The sequence below is a fragment of the Neophocaena asiaeorientalis genome, unplaced genomic scaffold (genome assembly GCF_003031525.2).
Source record: "Neophocaena asiaeorientalis asiaeorientalis breed wild unplaced genomic scaffold, Neophocaena_asiaeorientalis_V1.1 scaffold7, whole genome shotgun sequence".
NCBI classification, from domain to species: Eukaryota; Metazoa; Chordata; class Mammalia; order Artiodactyla; family Phocoenidae; genus Neophocaena; species Neophocaena asiaeorientalis.
Window position 1 is genome coordinate 2,299,059 of NW_020185337.1, and position 15,151 is coordinate 2,314,209.

General features: G+C 37.4%; 1 protein-coding gene across 1 annotated transcript in view; it reads left to right on the plus strand.

The window, feature by feature from the left end:
• Positions 1 to 10,881, plus strand: part of TTC29 (tetratricopeptide repeat domain 29) — a 251,030-nt gene extending 240,149 nt beyond the window's left edge. Inside the window, exons 11-12 of the mRNA XM_024736180.1 lie at positions 10,221 to 10,289; positions 10,814 to 10,881. Of these exons, the coding sequence (XP_024591948.1) occupies positions 10,221 to 10,289; positions 10,814 to 10,839 (95 nt within the window). The 3' untranslated portion in view covers positions 10,840 to 10,881. The remainder of the gene's footprint in view (positions 1 to 10,220; positions 10,290 to 10,813) is intronic.
• The last annotated feature ends 4,270 nt before the right edge of the window (positions 10,882 to 15,151 follow it).

Sequence of the window (15,151 nt, forward strand, 5' to 3'; positions counted from 1 at the left end):
GGCATAATTTCAAACTTGGAAAATCCAGGAACAATTTCTCCAATTTAAAAAATATTGTTACATCCTGCCAAACCAAAGAGAATGCTGAGTTTAAGACATTAGATAGTATAAAACAGGCATTAGGGTGTCAGGATGGTTCTCTGTATTGTGGTGCAATCAAAATATTAAACTGAGAAGCCCAGCGTAGTTCTTTACTTCAAAAGGTGATGGAATATATCAGTTAAAGTAAAGGCTAAGCTACTAGTACAAAGAGTCCCAAAAGTACAGTAGCTTAAGAATATAGAAGTTTGTTTCTTCCTTAATCCTGAAGTGAGCTGCCTACATTTACAAGGTAGTCCCACAGGCATTCAGGGGACCATGACCTTCTGTCTTATTGTTCCACCATCCCCCAGGGCAGGGTTTCTCAATATAGCACTATAAAAATTTTGAGCTGGATGATTTTTTTTGTTGGAGAGAAGGGTGGGGAATGGCTGTCATGAGCACTGTAGGGTATTAAGCAGCATTCCTGGTCTCTACCCACTAGATGCCAGTAGCACTTCCACCGACCAGTTTTGATGACAAAAATATCTCCAGATATTTCCAAATCTGCCCTGTGGAGCAAAATCATCCCAGTTGAGAACCATTAACTTGGATGTTGTTATTGTCTGCATGGTTGAAACTGAATCATAAATTTCCATGTTTAAGATTGAGGAAAATGGGAAGTTTAAGGAGAAATGAATGCCCAATGCCTAATGCTCAGGCCCAGAAGCAGTATGTATCATTCTGTCCACATTCATTGATGAGAACTTACTCATGTGTCTTCAACAAAATATATATATGTTGATTGGAAAGATTTAGTAGAGTGTAAAAAAACTGATAAGTGAAAGACAAGGAATTACTAGAGCTATGTCTTGTGTAGGCAAGAGAGGATGAGATCTAGTGAAGACCTAGAGGGGTTGACCTTAGATGGGAGTATGGGAGACATGAAGCATATAGAACAGAAACAAGTAAGTAACTCTTGACACAGCTTGTGGAATCTTTTTCCTACTATGTTATATTTCCTCTATGAAACTGGAAAATAAATCATCAGCTGAGAATGATAATGAATATAGAGAGTTGGAGGTTTGAGAAAATGGAAGAAAGAGTAAATGTCATCTAGGAGAGTGGAAGAATGAATGGACTAGGAACATTTAATAGGATGGCCTGAAAGTATTGAGTTCCCCCTAATGTCGGTGACCATGAATTTAAAGTGAGACCCACTTGTATGTTTTTCAAGCCACACAGAGCCTTACACTGTGGGAGGGGAATAGGAAGAGAGTTGGATTTAACTGGGATTATAGTTTTGTCAAGCGAACATAACAAAGTGAGAAAAAAAGGGTAAGGAAGTCAGCCTATATGCAAGAGGGTGAATGACCATGGAGTTTAAATGGTACAAAGAAGGGAAAGAAGAAATCCAAACAGGGAGGAACAATGAAAAGATAGTAGAATTGGAAGTCCCAGTGGGGTTGAAGAATTGCTAGTGGTGGGGTAATAGAGGGAGTGATCCAGAAAAAATAAAAGCTGACAGTCTACTAGTTGAATGCAGAAAACTGAGTTTGAGGGGGGCTTGCAATTACAGGTAATGAAAAAGTCTGAGAATAAGCATGGGAGTTAATGGCTATGGTAAGGTAAAGGACAAGATCTAAAAGAACAGAGCTCAAGGAATTGAGACCCAGGGTGAAAGAATCTTCTAAACATACATTTAAATTGCTAAATTAAGACAGTAGTGGGAAATTGACAATGAGCCAATGATGAAATGAACTGAGAACAATCCAGTTGCAGGTAGATCACAGCAATAGTTGATTATATAAACTGATGATGTGAGTTTTAGGAAGGGAAGAAGGGCGGGCAAATACGCTGAAAGAGAACAATAAGGAGGAGGACACCTGCCCATCTCCAAGTACCATGGTAAGAGGACTGATGAAAAGAAAAACAAGAAAGGCTTCTGGGCTGGCAGTATCCTCAGAGGACAGCCAAGATTCTGTCAGAGCAAGAAAGTAGAAGGAATTTTGGAAAATAAACTGAGAATATAGTGGAAATGTTTCAGGAGTTGTGGTACGTGGGATATGAGGACAAAATATGAAATATGCAGAACTTTATGAAAAGTAGAATGCAGGAAATGAAAGGGGACCTGGACACTGAGGCCTGTTATAAGCAAGGATAAAGAGCATCTTATTAGATAAGTGCATTCAAGTCAAAAGTAGAAGGGTAGGAGACCTTCAAGATGGTGGAAGAGGAAGATGTGGAGATCACCTTCCTTCCCAAAAATACGTCAGAAATACATCTACACGTTGAACAACTCTTACAGAACACCTACTGAATGCTGGCAGAAGACCTCAGACCTCCCAAAAGGCAAGAAACTCCCCACGTACCTGGGTAGGGCAAAAGAAAAAACAGGGACGGGACCTGCACCACTGGGAGAGATCTGTGAAGGAAGAAAATTTTCCCCACACTAGGAAGCCCCTGCACTGGTGGAGATGGGGGGTGGTGGGGGGGGAAGCTTCAGAGCCACAGAGGAGAGCGCAGCAACAGGGGTGCAGAGGGCAAAGTGGAGAGATGCCCACACAGAGGATCGTTACCAACCAGCTCACACCAGCCTGAGAGGCTTGTTTGCTCACCTGCCGGAGGGGTGAGGTCTGGGAGCTGAGGCTCAGGCTTCAGAGGTCGGATCCCAGGAAGAGGACTGGGGTTGGCTGTGTGAACACAGCCTGAAAGGGGATAGTGCACCACAGCTAGCTGGGAGGGAGTCTGGGAAAAAGTCTGGAACTGCCTAAGAGGCAAGAGACCATTGTTGTGTGGTGCACGAGGAGAGGGGATTTGGAACACCACCTAAACAAGCTCCAGAGACTGGCGCTAGCCACGGGTATCAGTGTGGACCCTGGAGATGGGCATGAGATGCTAAGGCTGCTGCTGCAGCTACCAAGAATCCTGTGTGCGAGCACAGGTCACTATCCACACCTCCCCTCCCGGGAGCCTGTGCAGCCCACCACTGCCAGGGTCCCATGATCCAGGGACAACTGACCCGGGAGAACACATGCCATGCCTCAGACTGTTGCAATGGCATGCAGACCTCTGCCACAGCAGGCTCTCCCTGCATTCTGTACCCCTCCCTCCCCCCAGCCTGAGTGAGCCAGAGCCCCCTAATCAGCTGCTCCTTTAACCCCGTCCTGTCAGAGCAAAGAACAGACGCCCTCAGGTGACCTACATGCAGAGGCAGGGCCAAATCCAAAACTGAACCCCAGAAGCTGTGCAAACAAAGAAGAGAAAGGGAAATCTCTCCCACCAACCTCAGGAGCAGCGGATAGAATCTCCACAATCAACTTGATGTACCCTGCATTAGTGGAGTACCTGAGTAGACAACGAATCATCCCAAAATTGAGGTGGTGGACTTTGGGAACAATGATACATATATTTATCTTCTTTCTCTCTTTCCTTTTTTCTTTTTAAAATTAATTTAAATTTTTTTAAATTTTTAATAATTATTTTTTATTTTAATATATTTTACTTTATTTTTCCTTTCTTTCTTTTTTCTCCCTTTTCTTCTGAGCCATGTGGCTGACAGGGTCCTGGTGCTCCAGCTGATGTCAGGCCTGTGCCTCTGAGGTGGGAGCGCTGAGGTCAGGAAATGGGTCCATCAGAGACCTCCCAGCTCCACGTAACATCAAACGGCAAAAGTGCTCCCAGAGATCTCCATCTCAATGCTAAGACCCAGCTCCACTCAACGACCAGCAACCTCCATGGCTAGACACCCTATGCCAAACAGCTAGCAAGACAGGAACACAACCCCACCCATTAGCAGAGAGACTGCCTAAAATCATAATAAGTTCACAGACACCCCAAAACACACCACCAGACGTGGTCCTACCCACCAGAAAGACAAGATCCAGTCTCATCCACCAGAATGAAGGAACTAGTCCCATCCACGAGGAAGCCTACACAACCCACTGAAACAACCTTAGTCACTGGGAGCAAACACCAAAAACAATGGGAAATACAAACCTTCAGCCTGCATAAAGGAGACCCCAAACACAGTAAATTAAGCAAAATAAGAAGACAAAGAAACACACAGCACATGAAGGAGCAAGATAAAAATCCACCAGAACAAACAAATGAAGAGTAAATAGTCAGTCTACCTGAAAAAGAATTCAGAGTAATGACAGTAAAGGTGCTCCAAAATCTTGGAAAGAGAATGGAGAAAGTACAAGAAATGTTTAACAAGGACCTAGAAGAACTAAAGAGCAAACAAACAATGTTGAACAACAGAATAAATGAAATTAAAAATTCTCTAGAAGGAATCAATAGCAGAATAACTGAGGCAAAAAAACGGACACATGACCTGGAAGATAAAATAGTGGAAATAACTACTGCAGAGCACAATAAAGAAAAAAAGAATGAAAAGAATGGAGGACAGTCTCAAAGACTTCTGGGACAACATTAAACACACCAACATTCACATTATAGGGGTCCCAGAAGAAGAAGAGGAAAAGAAAGGGACTGAGAAAATATTTGAAGAGATTAGACTTGAAAACTTCCCTAATATGGGAAAGGAAATAGTCAATCAAGTGCAGGTAGTGCAAAGAGTCCCATACAGGATAAATCCAAGGAAAAACACACCAAGACATATATTAATCAAACTATCAAAAGTTAAATGCAGGGCTTCCCTGGTGGCACAGTGGTTGAGAGTCTGCCTGCCGACACAGGGGACACGGGTTTGTGCCCGGGTCCGGGAGGATCCCACATGCTGTGGAGCAGCCAGGCCCGTGAGCCATGGCCACTGAGCCTGTGTGTCTGGAGCGTATGCTCTGCAATGGGAGAGGCCACAACAGTGAGAGGGCCGCATACCACAAAAAAAGAAAAAGAAATTAAATGCAAAAAACAAACATTAAAAGCAGCAAGGGATAAAAAACAAATAATACATAAGGGAATCCCCATAAGGTTAACAGCTGATCTTTCAGCAGAAACTCTGCAAGCCAGAAGGGAGTGGCAGGATATATTTAAAGAGATGAAGGAGAAAAACCTAAATCCAAGATTACTCTACCCAGCAAGGATCACATTCAGATTTGAGAGAAAAATTAAAACTTTTACAGACAAGCAAAAGCTAGAGAATTCAGCACCACCAAACCAGCTTTACGACAAATGCTAAAGGAACTTCTCTAGGCAGGAATCACAAGAGAAGGAAAACTTCTACAATAACAAACCCAAAACAATTAAGAATATTGTAATAGGCACACACATATCGATAATTACCTTAAATGTAAATGGATTAAATCCTCCAACCAAAAGACATAGACTGGCTTGAATGGGTACAGAAACAAGACCTGTATGTATGCTCTCTACAGGAGACCCACTTCAGACCTAGGGACACCAACAGACTGAAAGTGAGAGGATGGAAAAACATATTCCATGCAAATGGAAATCAAAAGAAACCTGGAGTAGCAATTCTTGTATCAGGCAAAATAGACTTTAAAGACTATTTCAAGAGATAATGAAGGACACTACACAATGATCAAGGGATCAATCCAAGAGGAAGATATAACAATTGCAAATATTTATGCACCCAACATAGGAGCACCTGAATACATAAGGTAAGTGCAAACAGCCATAAATAGACAGTAACACAATAATAGTAGGGGATTTTAACACCCCACTTTCACCAATGGACAGATCATTCAAAATGAAAATAAATGTGGAAACACAAGCTTTAAATGACACATTAAACAAGATGGAATTAATTGATATTTGGAAGACATTCCATCTAAAAACAACAGAATACACTTTCTTCTCAAGTGCTCATGGAACATTGTCCAGGATAGATCATATCTTGGGTCACAAATCAAGCCTTGGTATATTTAAGAAAATTGAAATTGTATCAAGTATCTTTTCTGATCACAACACTGTGACACTAGATATCAACAACAGGAAAAATTCTGGAAAAAATACAAACACATGGACGCTAAACCATACACTACTTAATAATCAAGAGATTACTGAAGAAATCAAAGAGGAAATCAAAACGACCTATAAACAAATGACAATGAAAACACGATGACACAAAACCTATTGGATGCAGCAAAACCAGTTCTAAGAGGAAAGATTATAGCAATAAAATCCTACCTCAAGAAGCAAGAAACATCTCAAATAAACAACCTAACCTTACACCTAAAGTAATTAGAGAAAGAACAAAAACCCCAAAGTTAGCAGAAGGAAAGATATCATAGAGATCAGATCAGAAATAAACGAAAAAGAAATGAGGGAAACAATAGCAAAGATCAATAAAACTAGAAGCTGATTCTCTGAGAAGATAAACAAAATAGATAAACCATTAGCCAGATTCATAAAGAAAAGAAGGGAGAAGGCTCAAATCAATAGAATTAGAAACGAAAAAGGAGAAGTAACAGCTGACACTGCAGACATACAAAGGATCATGAGAGATTACTACAAGCAACTGTATGTCAATAAAATGGACCACCTGGAAGAAATGGACAAATTCTTAGAAAAGCACAACCTTCCAAGACTGAACCAGGAAGAAATAGAAAATATGAAAAGACCAATTAGAAGCACTGAAATTGAGACTGTGATTAAAAATCTTCCAAAAACCAAAAGCCCAGGACCAGACAGCCTCACTGGCGAATTCTATCAAACATTTGAGAAGAGCTAACACCTATCTTTCTCAAACTCTTCCAAAATAGAGCTGACGTAGGAACACTCCCAAACTCATTCTATAAGACCACCATCACCCTGATACCAAAACCAGACAAAGATGTCACAAAGAAAGAAAAGTACAGGGCAATATCTGTGATGAACTTAGATGCAAAAATCCTCAACAAAATACTAGCAAACAGAATCCAACAGCACATTTCAAGGATCATACACCATGATCAAGTGGGGTTTATCCCAGGAATTCAAGGATTCTTCAATATATGCAAATCAATCAATGTGATACACCATATTAACAAACTGAATCATAAAAACCATATGATCATCTTAATGGATTCAGAAAACGCTTTTGACAAAATTCAACACTCATTTGTGATAAAAACCTTCCAGAAAGTAGGCATAGAAGGAACTTACCTCAACATAATAAAGGCCATATACAACAGACCCACAGCCAACATCATTCTCAATGGTGGAAACAAAGCATTTCCACTAAGATCAGGAACAAGACGTGGTTGCCCACTGTCACCGCTATTATTCAACATAGTTTTGGAAGTTTTAGCCACAGCAATCAGAGAAGAAAAAGAAAAAATAGGAATCGAAATCAGAAAGGAAGTAAAACTGTCACTGTTTGCAGATGACATGATCCTATATGTAGAGAATCCTAAAGATGCTACCAAAAAATTACTAGAGCTAATCAATGAGTTTGGTAAAGTAGCAGGATACAAAATTAATGCACAGAAATCTCTTGCATTCCTATACACTAATGATGCAAAATCTGAAAGAGAAGTTATGGAAACACTCCCATTTACCATTGCAACAAAAAGAATAAAATTCCTAGTAATAAACCTACCTAAGGAGACAAAAGACCTTTATGCAAAGAACTATAAGACACTGATGAAAGAAATTAAAGATGATACAAACAGATGGAGAGATATACTATGTTCTTGGATTGGAAGAATCAACATTGTGAAAATGACTATTCTACCCAAATCAATCTACAGATTCCATGCAATCTCTGTCAAATTACCAATGGCATTTTCCACAGAACTAGAACAGAAAATTTCACAATTTGTATGGAAACACAAAAGACCCTCAATAACTAAACCAATCTTGAGAAACCAAAACAGAGCTGGAGGAATCAGGCTCCCTGACTTCAGACTATACTACAAAACTACAGTAATGAAGACTGTATGGTCCTGGCATAAAAACAGAAATGTATATCAATGGAACAGGATAGAAAGCCCAGAGATAAACCCACACACACGTGGTCACCTTATTTTTGATAAAAGAGGCAAGAATATACAATGGAGAAAAGACAGCCTCTTCAATAAGTGGTTCTGGGAAAACTGGACAGCTACATGTAAAAGAATGACATTAGAACACTCCCTAACACTATACACAAAAATAAACTCAAAATGGATTAAAGACCTAAATGTTAGGCCGTACATTAGAAAACTCTTAGAGGAAAACACAGGCGGAACTCTCTATGATATAAATCACAGCAAGATCCTTTTTGACCCACCTCCTAGAGAAATGGAAGTAAAAACAAAAGTAGACACATGGGACGCAATGAAACAAAAGCTTTTGCACAGCAAAGGAAAACATAAACAAGACAAAAAGACAACCCTCAGAATGGGAGAAAATATTTTCAAATGAAGCAACTGACAAAGGATTAATCTTCAAAATTTACAAGCAGCACAGGCAGCTCAATATCTAAAAAACAAACAACCCAATCCAAAAATGGGCAGAAGACCTAAATAGACATTTCTCCAAAGAAGATATACAAATTGCCAACAAACACATGAAAGATTGCTCAACATCACTAATCATTAGAGAAATGCAAATCAAAACTACAATGAGGTATCACCTCACACAGGTCAGAATGGCCATCTTCAAAAAATCTACAAACAATAAATGCTGGAGTGGGTGTGGAGAAAAGGGAACCCTCTTGCACTCTTGGTGGTAGTGTAAATTGATACAGCCACTATGGAGAACTTCATGGAGGGTCCTTAGAAAACTAAAAATAGAACTACCATATGACCCAGCAATCCCACTACTGGGCATATACCCTGAGAAAACCATAATTCAAAGAGACTCATGTACCAAATTGTCATTGCAGCTCTATTTACAATAGCCAGGACATGGAAGCAACCTCAATGTCCATCGATAGATGAATGGATAAAGAAGATGTGGCCCATATATACAATGGAATATTACTCAGCCATAAAAAGAAATGAAATTGAGTTATTTGTAATGAGGTGGATGGACTTAGAGTCTGTCATACAGAGTACAGTAAGTCAGAAAGAGAAAAACAAATACCAAATGCTAACACATATATATGGAATCTAAAAAAAAAAAAGTGGTCATGAAGAACCTAGGAGCAGGACAGGAATAAAGATGCAGATGTACAGAATCGACTTTAGGACATGGAGAGGAGGAAGGGTAACCCTGGGATGAAGTGTGAGAGTGGCATGAACTTATATATACTACCAAATGTAAAATAGATAGCTAGTGGAAAGCAGCCACATAGCACAGGGAGATCAGCTCAGTGCTTTGTGACCACCTAGAGGGGTGGGATAGGGAGATTGGGAGGGAGATACAAGAGGGAGGAGATATGGGGATATATGTATATGTACAGCTGATTCACTTTGTTATAAAGCAGAAACTAACACACCATTATAAAGCAATTACACTTCAATAAAGATGTTAAAAAAAAGTAGAAGGGCAGATATGGAAGTTAAGTAATAAATTAATATTTCTGTTTATGTCTAAATTTCCCATATCATATTTGATTATTTGGTTACTTTATATTGCTCTCTAAATTAATTGTCCTTCAGAGTTTTGCTTTAACAAGTCATCTTATCCCCCAAACAGTGGCTGTTCCATTTGCCATTTCATATATCACAAGACTTCTGTGGGTTAGGAATTCGAACCTGGCTTGGCTAGACATCCATTTAGGTTACCCAATGATAATACTCACCTGACAGATGGGTTGATCTGAAGGATCCCAGAAAGTTTTACTCACATAGTGGAACTTTGGCAGGATAGCTAGAAGGCTGGGCTCAGCTGGGACTGTCAACTGGAGCATCTGTACATGGTCTCACCAGGAGGACAATCTCAGGGTGGAAGACTTCTTATATGGCGACTGGCTTCCTCCAAAGCAAGCATCCTAAGAGAACCAGGTGGAAGCAGCACAGCCTTTTCTTATCTAGGTTTGGAAGTCATGCAGTCACTTCCTCCACATTCTATTGATTACAAAATAGTACTATGCCTAGCCCAGTTTCAAGAGGAGGGGAATTGGATTCCACCTCTTGAAGGGGAAGTGGCAAGATCATACTTTTGAGGAATGCGTAGAGTGGGAGATATCATTGTGGCCATCTTTGACCAATATAATCTGCACTGGTGATACAAGTTATACATAAACTTTTGTCATACAGGTGATAAGGGTAGAGACCCCTGAAAAGAGATTCCCACGTTCAAACTCAAAAGAACTGTAAACTCCATTTGTGATAAGCCATTAAATGTATACATCTTTTTTTCTTTAGGAGGGTCTAGAAGATCCACAATGGAAAGTTTATATCAAACCTCAGAGTTTTTGGAAGAGGACCTCGTGGGTATGATAAATCAAGTTAAACTTTCTATTAAGTATCCACATTACGCAAGATACTAAGTATAATGTAATTCTCCAAACACAAAAAAGTAACTTCATCTAACACTTGATAAGTTAATACTGAAACACTGGTTAAAAAAAAAACGAAAGAAAGAAATCATAGAGGTAATTTTAATCTTTTAAGCTATGTCTAAAAATTACAGAATACAAAATCCAGTCGACCCTTGAACAACGTGGAGGTTAGGGATGCCAACCCTCCCCACAGTCAAAAATATGCATATAACCTATAGTCAGCCCTCCGTATACATATTTGAATCTGCAAATGCAGATTCAACCAACCACTGATTGTATAGTACTGTAGTATTTACTATTGAAAAAAGTCTGCATGTAAGTGGACTCCCACAGTTCAAAACCATGTTATTCAAGGCCAATTGAAATATCTTAAAAGCAAGGTTTTTTTGGGTTTTTTATTTTTTTTTGCTTTCTAGTCCAATATAAAATTTAATTTTATAATTTATTTTATTTCAGATTTCCAGATAATCAAAAAAAAATAGACTTAAACCAACTTTTGACTCAACAACAAATCAGGAAGTAATTTATCATGTCACTTCAGTCTTCAATACCTGTAATATGAGTATGTTACAAATAATACAGTTATAATAAAACTATGACTATATTTTCATTGGATTTTGTATTATAATTTGCTACTACAAATTTAAAACATCTAAATCCATGAAAATTAAATATATCCCAAATGCTTAGAAATATCAATAATTATCCAAAAGCTAAACTATAAAGTTTTCCTCTTATCCATTATTCTACCAGAAATAGTGCTATTATACTTAATCTTAGCCAAAAGGCTAAGAAGCAATAGAACTAATGCTATTATAGAATCAAAATTTGGTTGTGTCTAATGAGAAAATTCTTTTAAGCTTAAGGAAGTTTATGCTGAATAAAGGTAGGAAAAGATTTACTAAAATTCCTGGGAACCTTTTCAACATATGTAAAAGGATTATAACAAATAGAGACTATCATACTGATAAGTACTGCTCAAAACAGTCTGCTTCACCCAGGTAAAGGAAAACTCTGTTTCCTCTATTTGTCCCACTTCTGACACCAAATGTGTGAGTTTTTCCACTCCAGTTCTCAGCAGACACTGACTGGGTGTCTTACAATTTAACTTAATTCTGACACTAATTGCCAGGAGTTGGCACAGACCACAGATTAAGGGATCAGGTCCGTAAGACTGTCCCCCACTTCATATGCCAATTGCAAATCCCAGCTTGTCACCTGTACTTCTGGCTGAGTTGGCTACAAACTGAGGATTCCCACAACCCCCTTCTCAGCTTCAATAATTTGCTATAACAACTCACAGAACTCAGGGAAGAAGATACTTACACTTGCCTGTTTATTATAAAGAGTATAATAAAAGATACAGGTGAACAGAAAAATAGAAGTATAGGGCAAGGCATAGGATAAGAGGAACAGAGCTTCCATGCCCTCCCAGGGTGTAGCTCCCTCTGAGCACCTCAGTTAATTCACCAACATAGATGCTCCCCAAATCCTTTCAGTTGTTTTTTATAGAGGCTTTATTACCTAGATATGATTGGTTAAATCATTGACAATTAGTGATTAACTCAACTTCCAGCCTCTCTCCCCAAAGGTCAGGATATAGGGTGGAAAGTTTCAACCCTCTAGTCACATGGTTGACTCCCATGACCACTAGCCCCTCATTTTATGGGCTTTCCAAAAAGTCACTTTATTAAAATAAACCAAGTTGTGGTTGAAAAGTTCTTGTTATTAATGACAAAACATGCTCCTTTTGCCTTTATTCATCTCTCCAGAGCTGCTTAAGGTACCAGGGACAAAAAGCAAATATTAATTTGTTGTATAATATTAGGAGTTCTGTGCCAGAAACCAGAGAGGAAGACCACATATATATTTCTTATTACCACATTACACTGTGTAAAAGTATATTTTATGAGACTTTTAGCTGATAGTATATAATGTATCCATACCAATTTTAAAAGACTATGAAAATCCTTCAGTCTTAGGCCCCTCCCCTAATGTGACTTACAAAATGAGAGGACATAGCTGAAATAATTATGTGTATAATTTCTAGAGATTTGCAGGTCTAGGGGAATCCATAAATGAAATTCTTTACCAAAAATAAAGACTTTTACTCCCACTTAACCTTAGTCAATATACACTTTAATTTTGGTTCTTTTTAATTCCTCATGATTAAAGTTTGGGGACTAACCCTAGAACACTGCAGTGTGGAGTCATACAACTTTCACATAATAGTGATGCATCCACACCATGCTCAAGGTGATGATTCAGTGCAAATACAAAAAACTGTAGATGGGGTAAGTGGAAAAATAGAAAAATTATCCTTTGTTGTTTATTGAATCAATAAACCCAATTTCCACAGCATCTCTGATTCCTGAATTTTTTTTTTGCCATTCCCAAAGACTTCTATGTTTTGTTTTGCCCAAGAAGTAGAATTAAAGTGTGTATAAATTATAACTCAATAAATCTGACTTTTAAAAAAAGCAAAAAACAAAGAGGATATGACTATGGAGTAAATTCAGTCTGATCACAGTGTTATTTAGATACAGTTCTGTGTATTCATGGTTATGTATACATATGTGTATAGAAAAAGCTCTTAAATGTTCTAAATCGAAGTGTGAACAGTGATTCTCTCTAGGGAATGGAAAAGGGGGAATAATTTTAATTTTATACATGTATTGATTTAAAATTTTCCACATACATGACTATATATTGTGTGTAGGTGTTTTAACGATAAAAAATATTAAAGACAAAAACCATTCTGCCACCATGGTGTAAAAGTGATTCCTTAACCATTTTCATTTCAAATACCCCATCTCATCTCATTCTATTTAAAAAGTGAGATTAACCATGAGAAAACTTTTTTTTCCTTTTATAAGAACAATTCTAGCTTTGAAGTTCTAAATCCAAATAACACATCTTATTTTTTTTCCTTTGAAACTGTTTCTGTAATAACAGCATTTTCTTATAGTGTCTTCCTAAATTAATTTTAAGATACCTTAAAAAGATGTTTGGAAAGTTTTGTGGGAATATTTTTAATCAAAATGCCCACATCTTTGAAAACACTTCAGGAAATTAGATGTATCCAACATAAACCTGTCAGGAAGGTCAACAGAAAAAAGAATTTACAATCAAATGCTAAACACTGCTATCACTTCTGATAGATTTAATCAAAAGGTTTCTTCGGCAGTTTCTCCTTAAATTTCAGTTTGAGTCATTTTTATTTGTGAAACTGAAAACAAATCTGAAAACAAAATCAAGGTTTTATGATGACAGCTGCAAATCAAAATTGCACCAAATGCTAGTTCTTATCTATAAAAGGTCCTTCCATAAATAATGCAGAGAGGACCACTCACTGAGAAGGTATAAGTATTTACAATATTCTTGAATTCCTTTTTTATCAAAATGACAGTGCCTAAAATGCAACATTCCCTAATGTACACAATTACTTGAGCTTTCCGTTTCTCCTTTAAAAAATTGCTATGATATCATCATGCCTTTTCAGTTTTTCATACTTTCTAATAAGGTTCCCTAAAAGTGGTTAAAAAAAATTGTATATCAAGTTACAGTAAACAAATATCTTTGTTCCCCCACATTTTAGGTAACACTGCTAGTATCCTGGTGTAGATATGTACTGATCTAATTTTTAAGGGACCCTTTATCTTTATTCTCTCCCCTTACTTCTTCCCTTCTAGGGGCTTTCCTTTCCTTTCATAGGATAGTGATAACATATCTGCACAAGAATGATGTTATATATAGAAATGTAGAAGATATATTTGGTTGACTTTCAAGAGCCTCATTTAATGGTGAAATATAGGGAGTACTTAGAAAAAAGAAATGAACATAATTTCCATTAAGGTGAAAAGAATTAGTGCCTTCTTTCCAAAGTTACTATACCCAGATATTTTTTCAAAGAATGTATTATATTATCATTATTACTAACTGGTATTTATCTCTTCTACCCACCACCCTCACACATACACACATACCACAGAAATTATAAAATGTGCCCTAGAGAGTAATGTGGCCATGCAATTATTTAGAGAGTCTTATTTTTTTTTAAAAAAAGATGACCCAAATTGACTGAAAATCAAAGAAAGAAAAAGATTGAAATGCTCTACATTTAATTAATACTTCACTAAAAATTACTTTGCTTTACAAACCTCTTGCTTTTGTTTCTAACTTCTTAAGCTCTATCTGAAATAAGGATTTCTTCATAAAATCATACCCATAAACTTCATGAAATTGCAATTGATTATATTGCTATCTCAAAAATTTTGAGTATATATACAATAACTTTATATTTTATATAATTATATATTATATATGTTTATATAAATATGAATTGTCTCAGTAGTTTAAGAAAACATTTTCATTGTTATTTGGACAATCTAATAGAATTAACCAGGGTGAATAAATTTGGCATCAGAGAACAATTAGCTTGTCACCACTTTTAATCCCTAAACTTTAAAACATGTTCTCCACCCACTAGTAGCCAAAAAAATGCAAATTAAAACAAAAATGTAATCCTAACATTTTACCTATCATATTATCAAAATTTTTAAAGAATAAAAATCACCACTGTTCCAATGCTCTGTAAAATAAAGTGGTAAAAAAAAAAAGTTTGATCTAAATGCAATTTGACAGCAGAGGCCAAAAGCCTTTAAAAATTTTTGACCCTGCAATTTCATCTCTAAGAATTTATCTCAGGAAATAATCAGACATGTGAGAAATGTTGAAGGTGCAAAACTGCTTATTTCCTTTCTCATGCTGGCATAAGAACAAACGAACCAAACC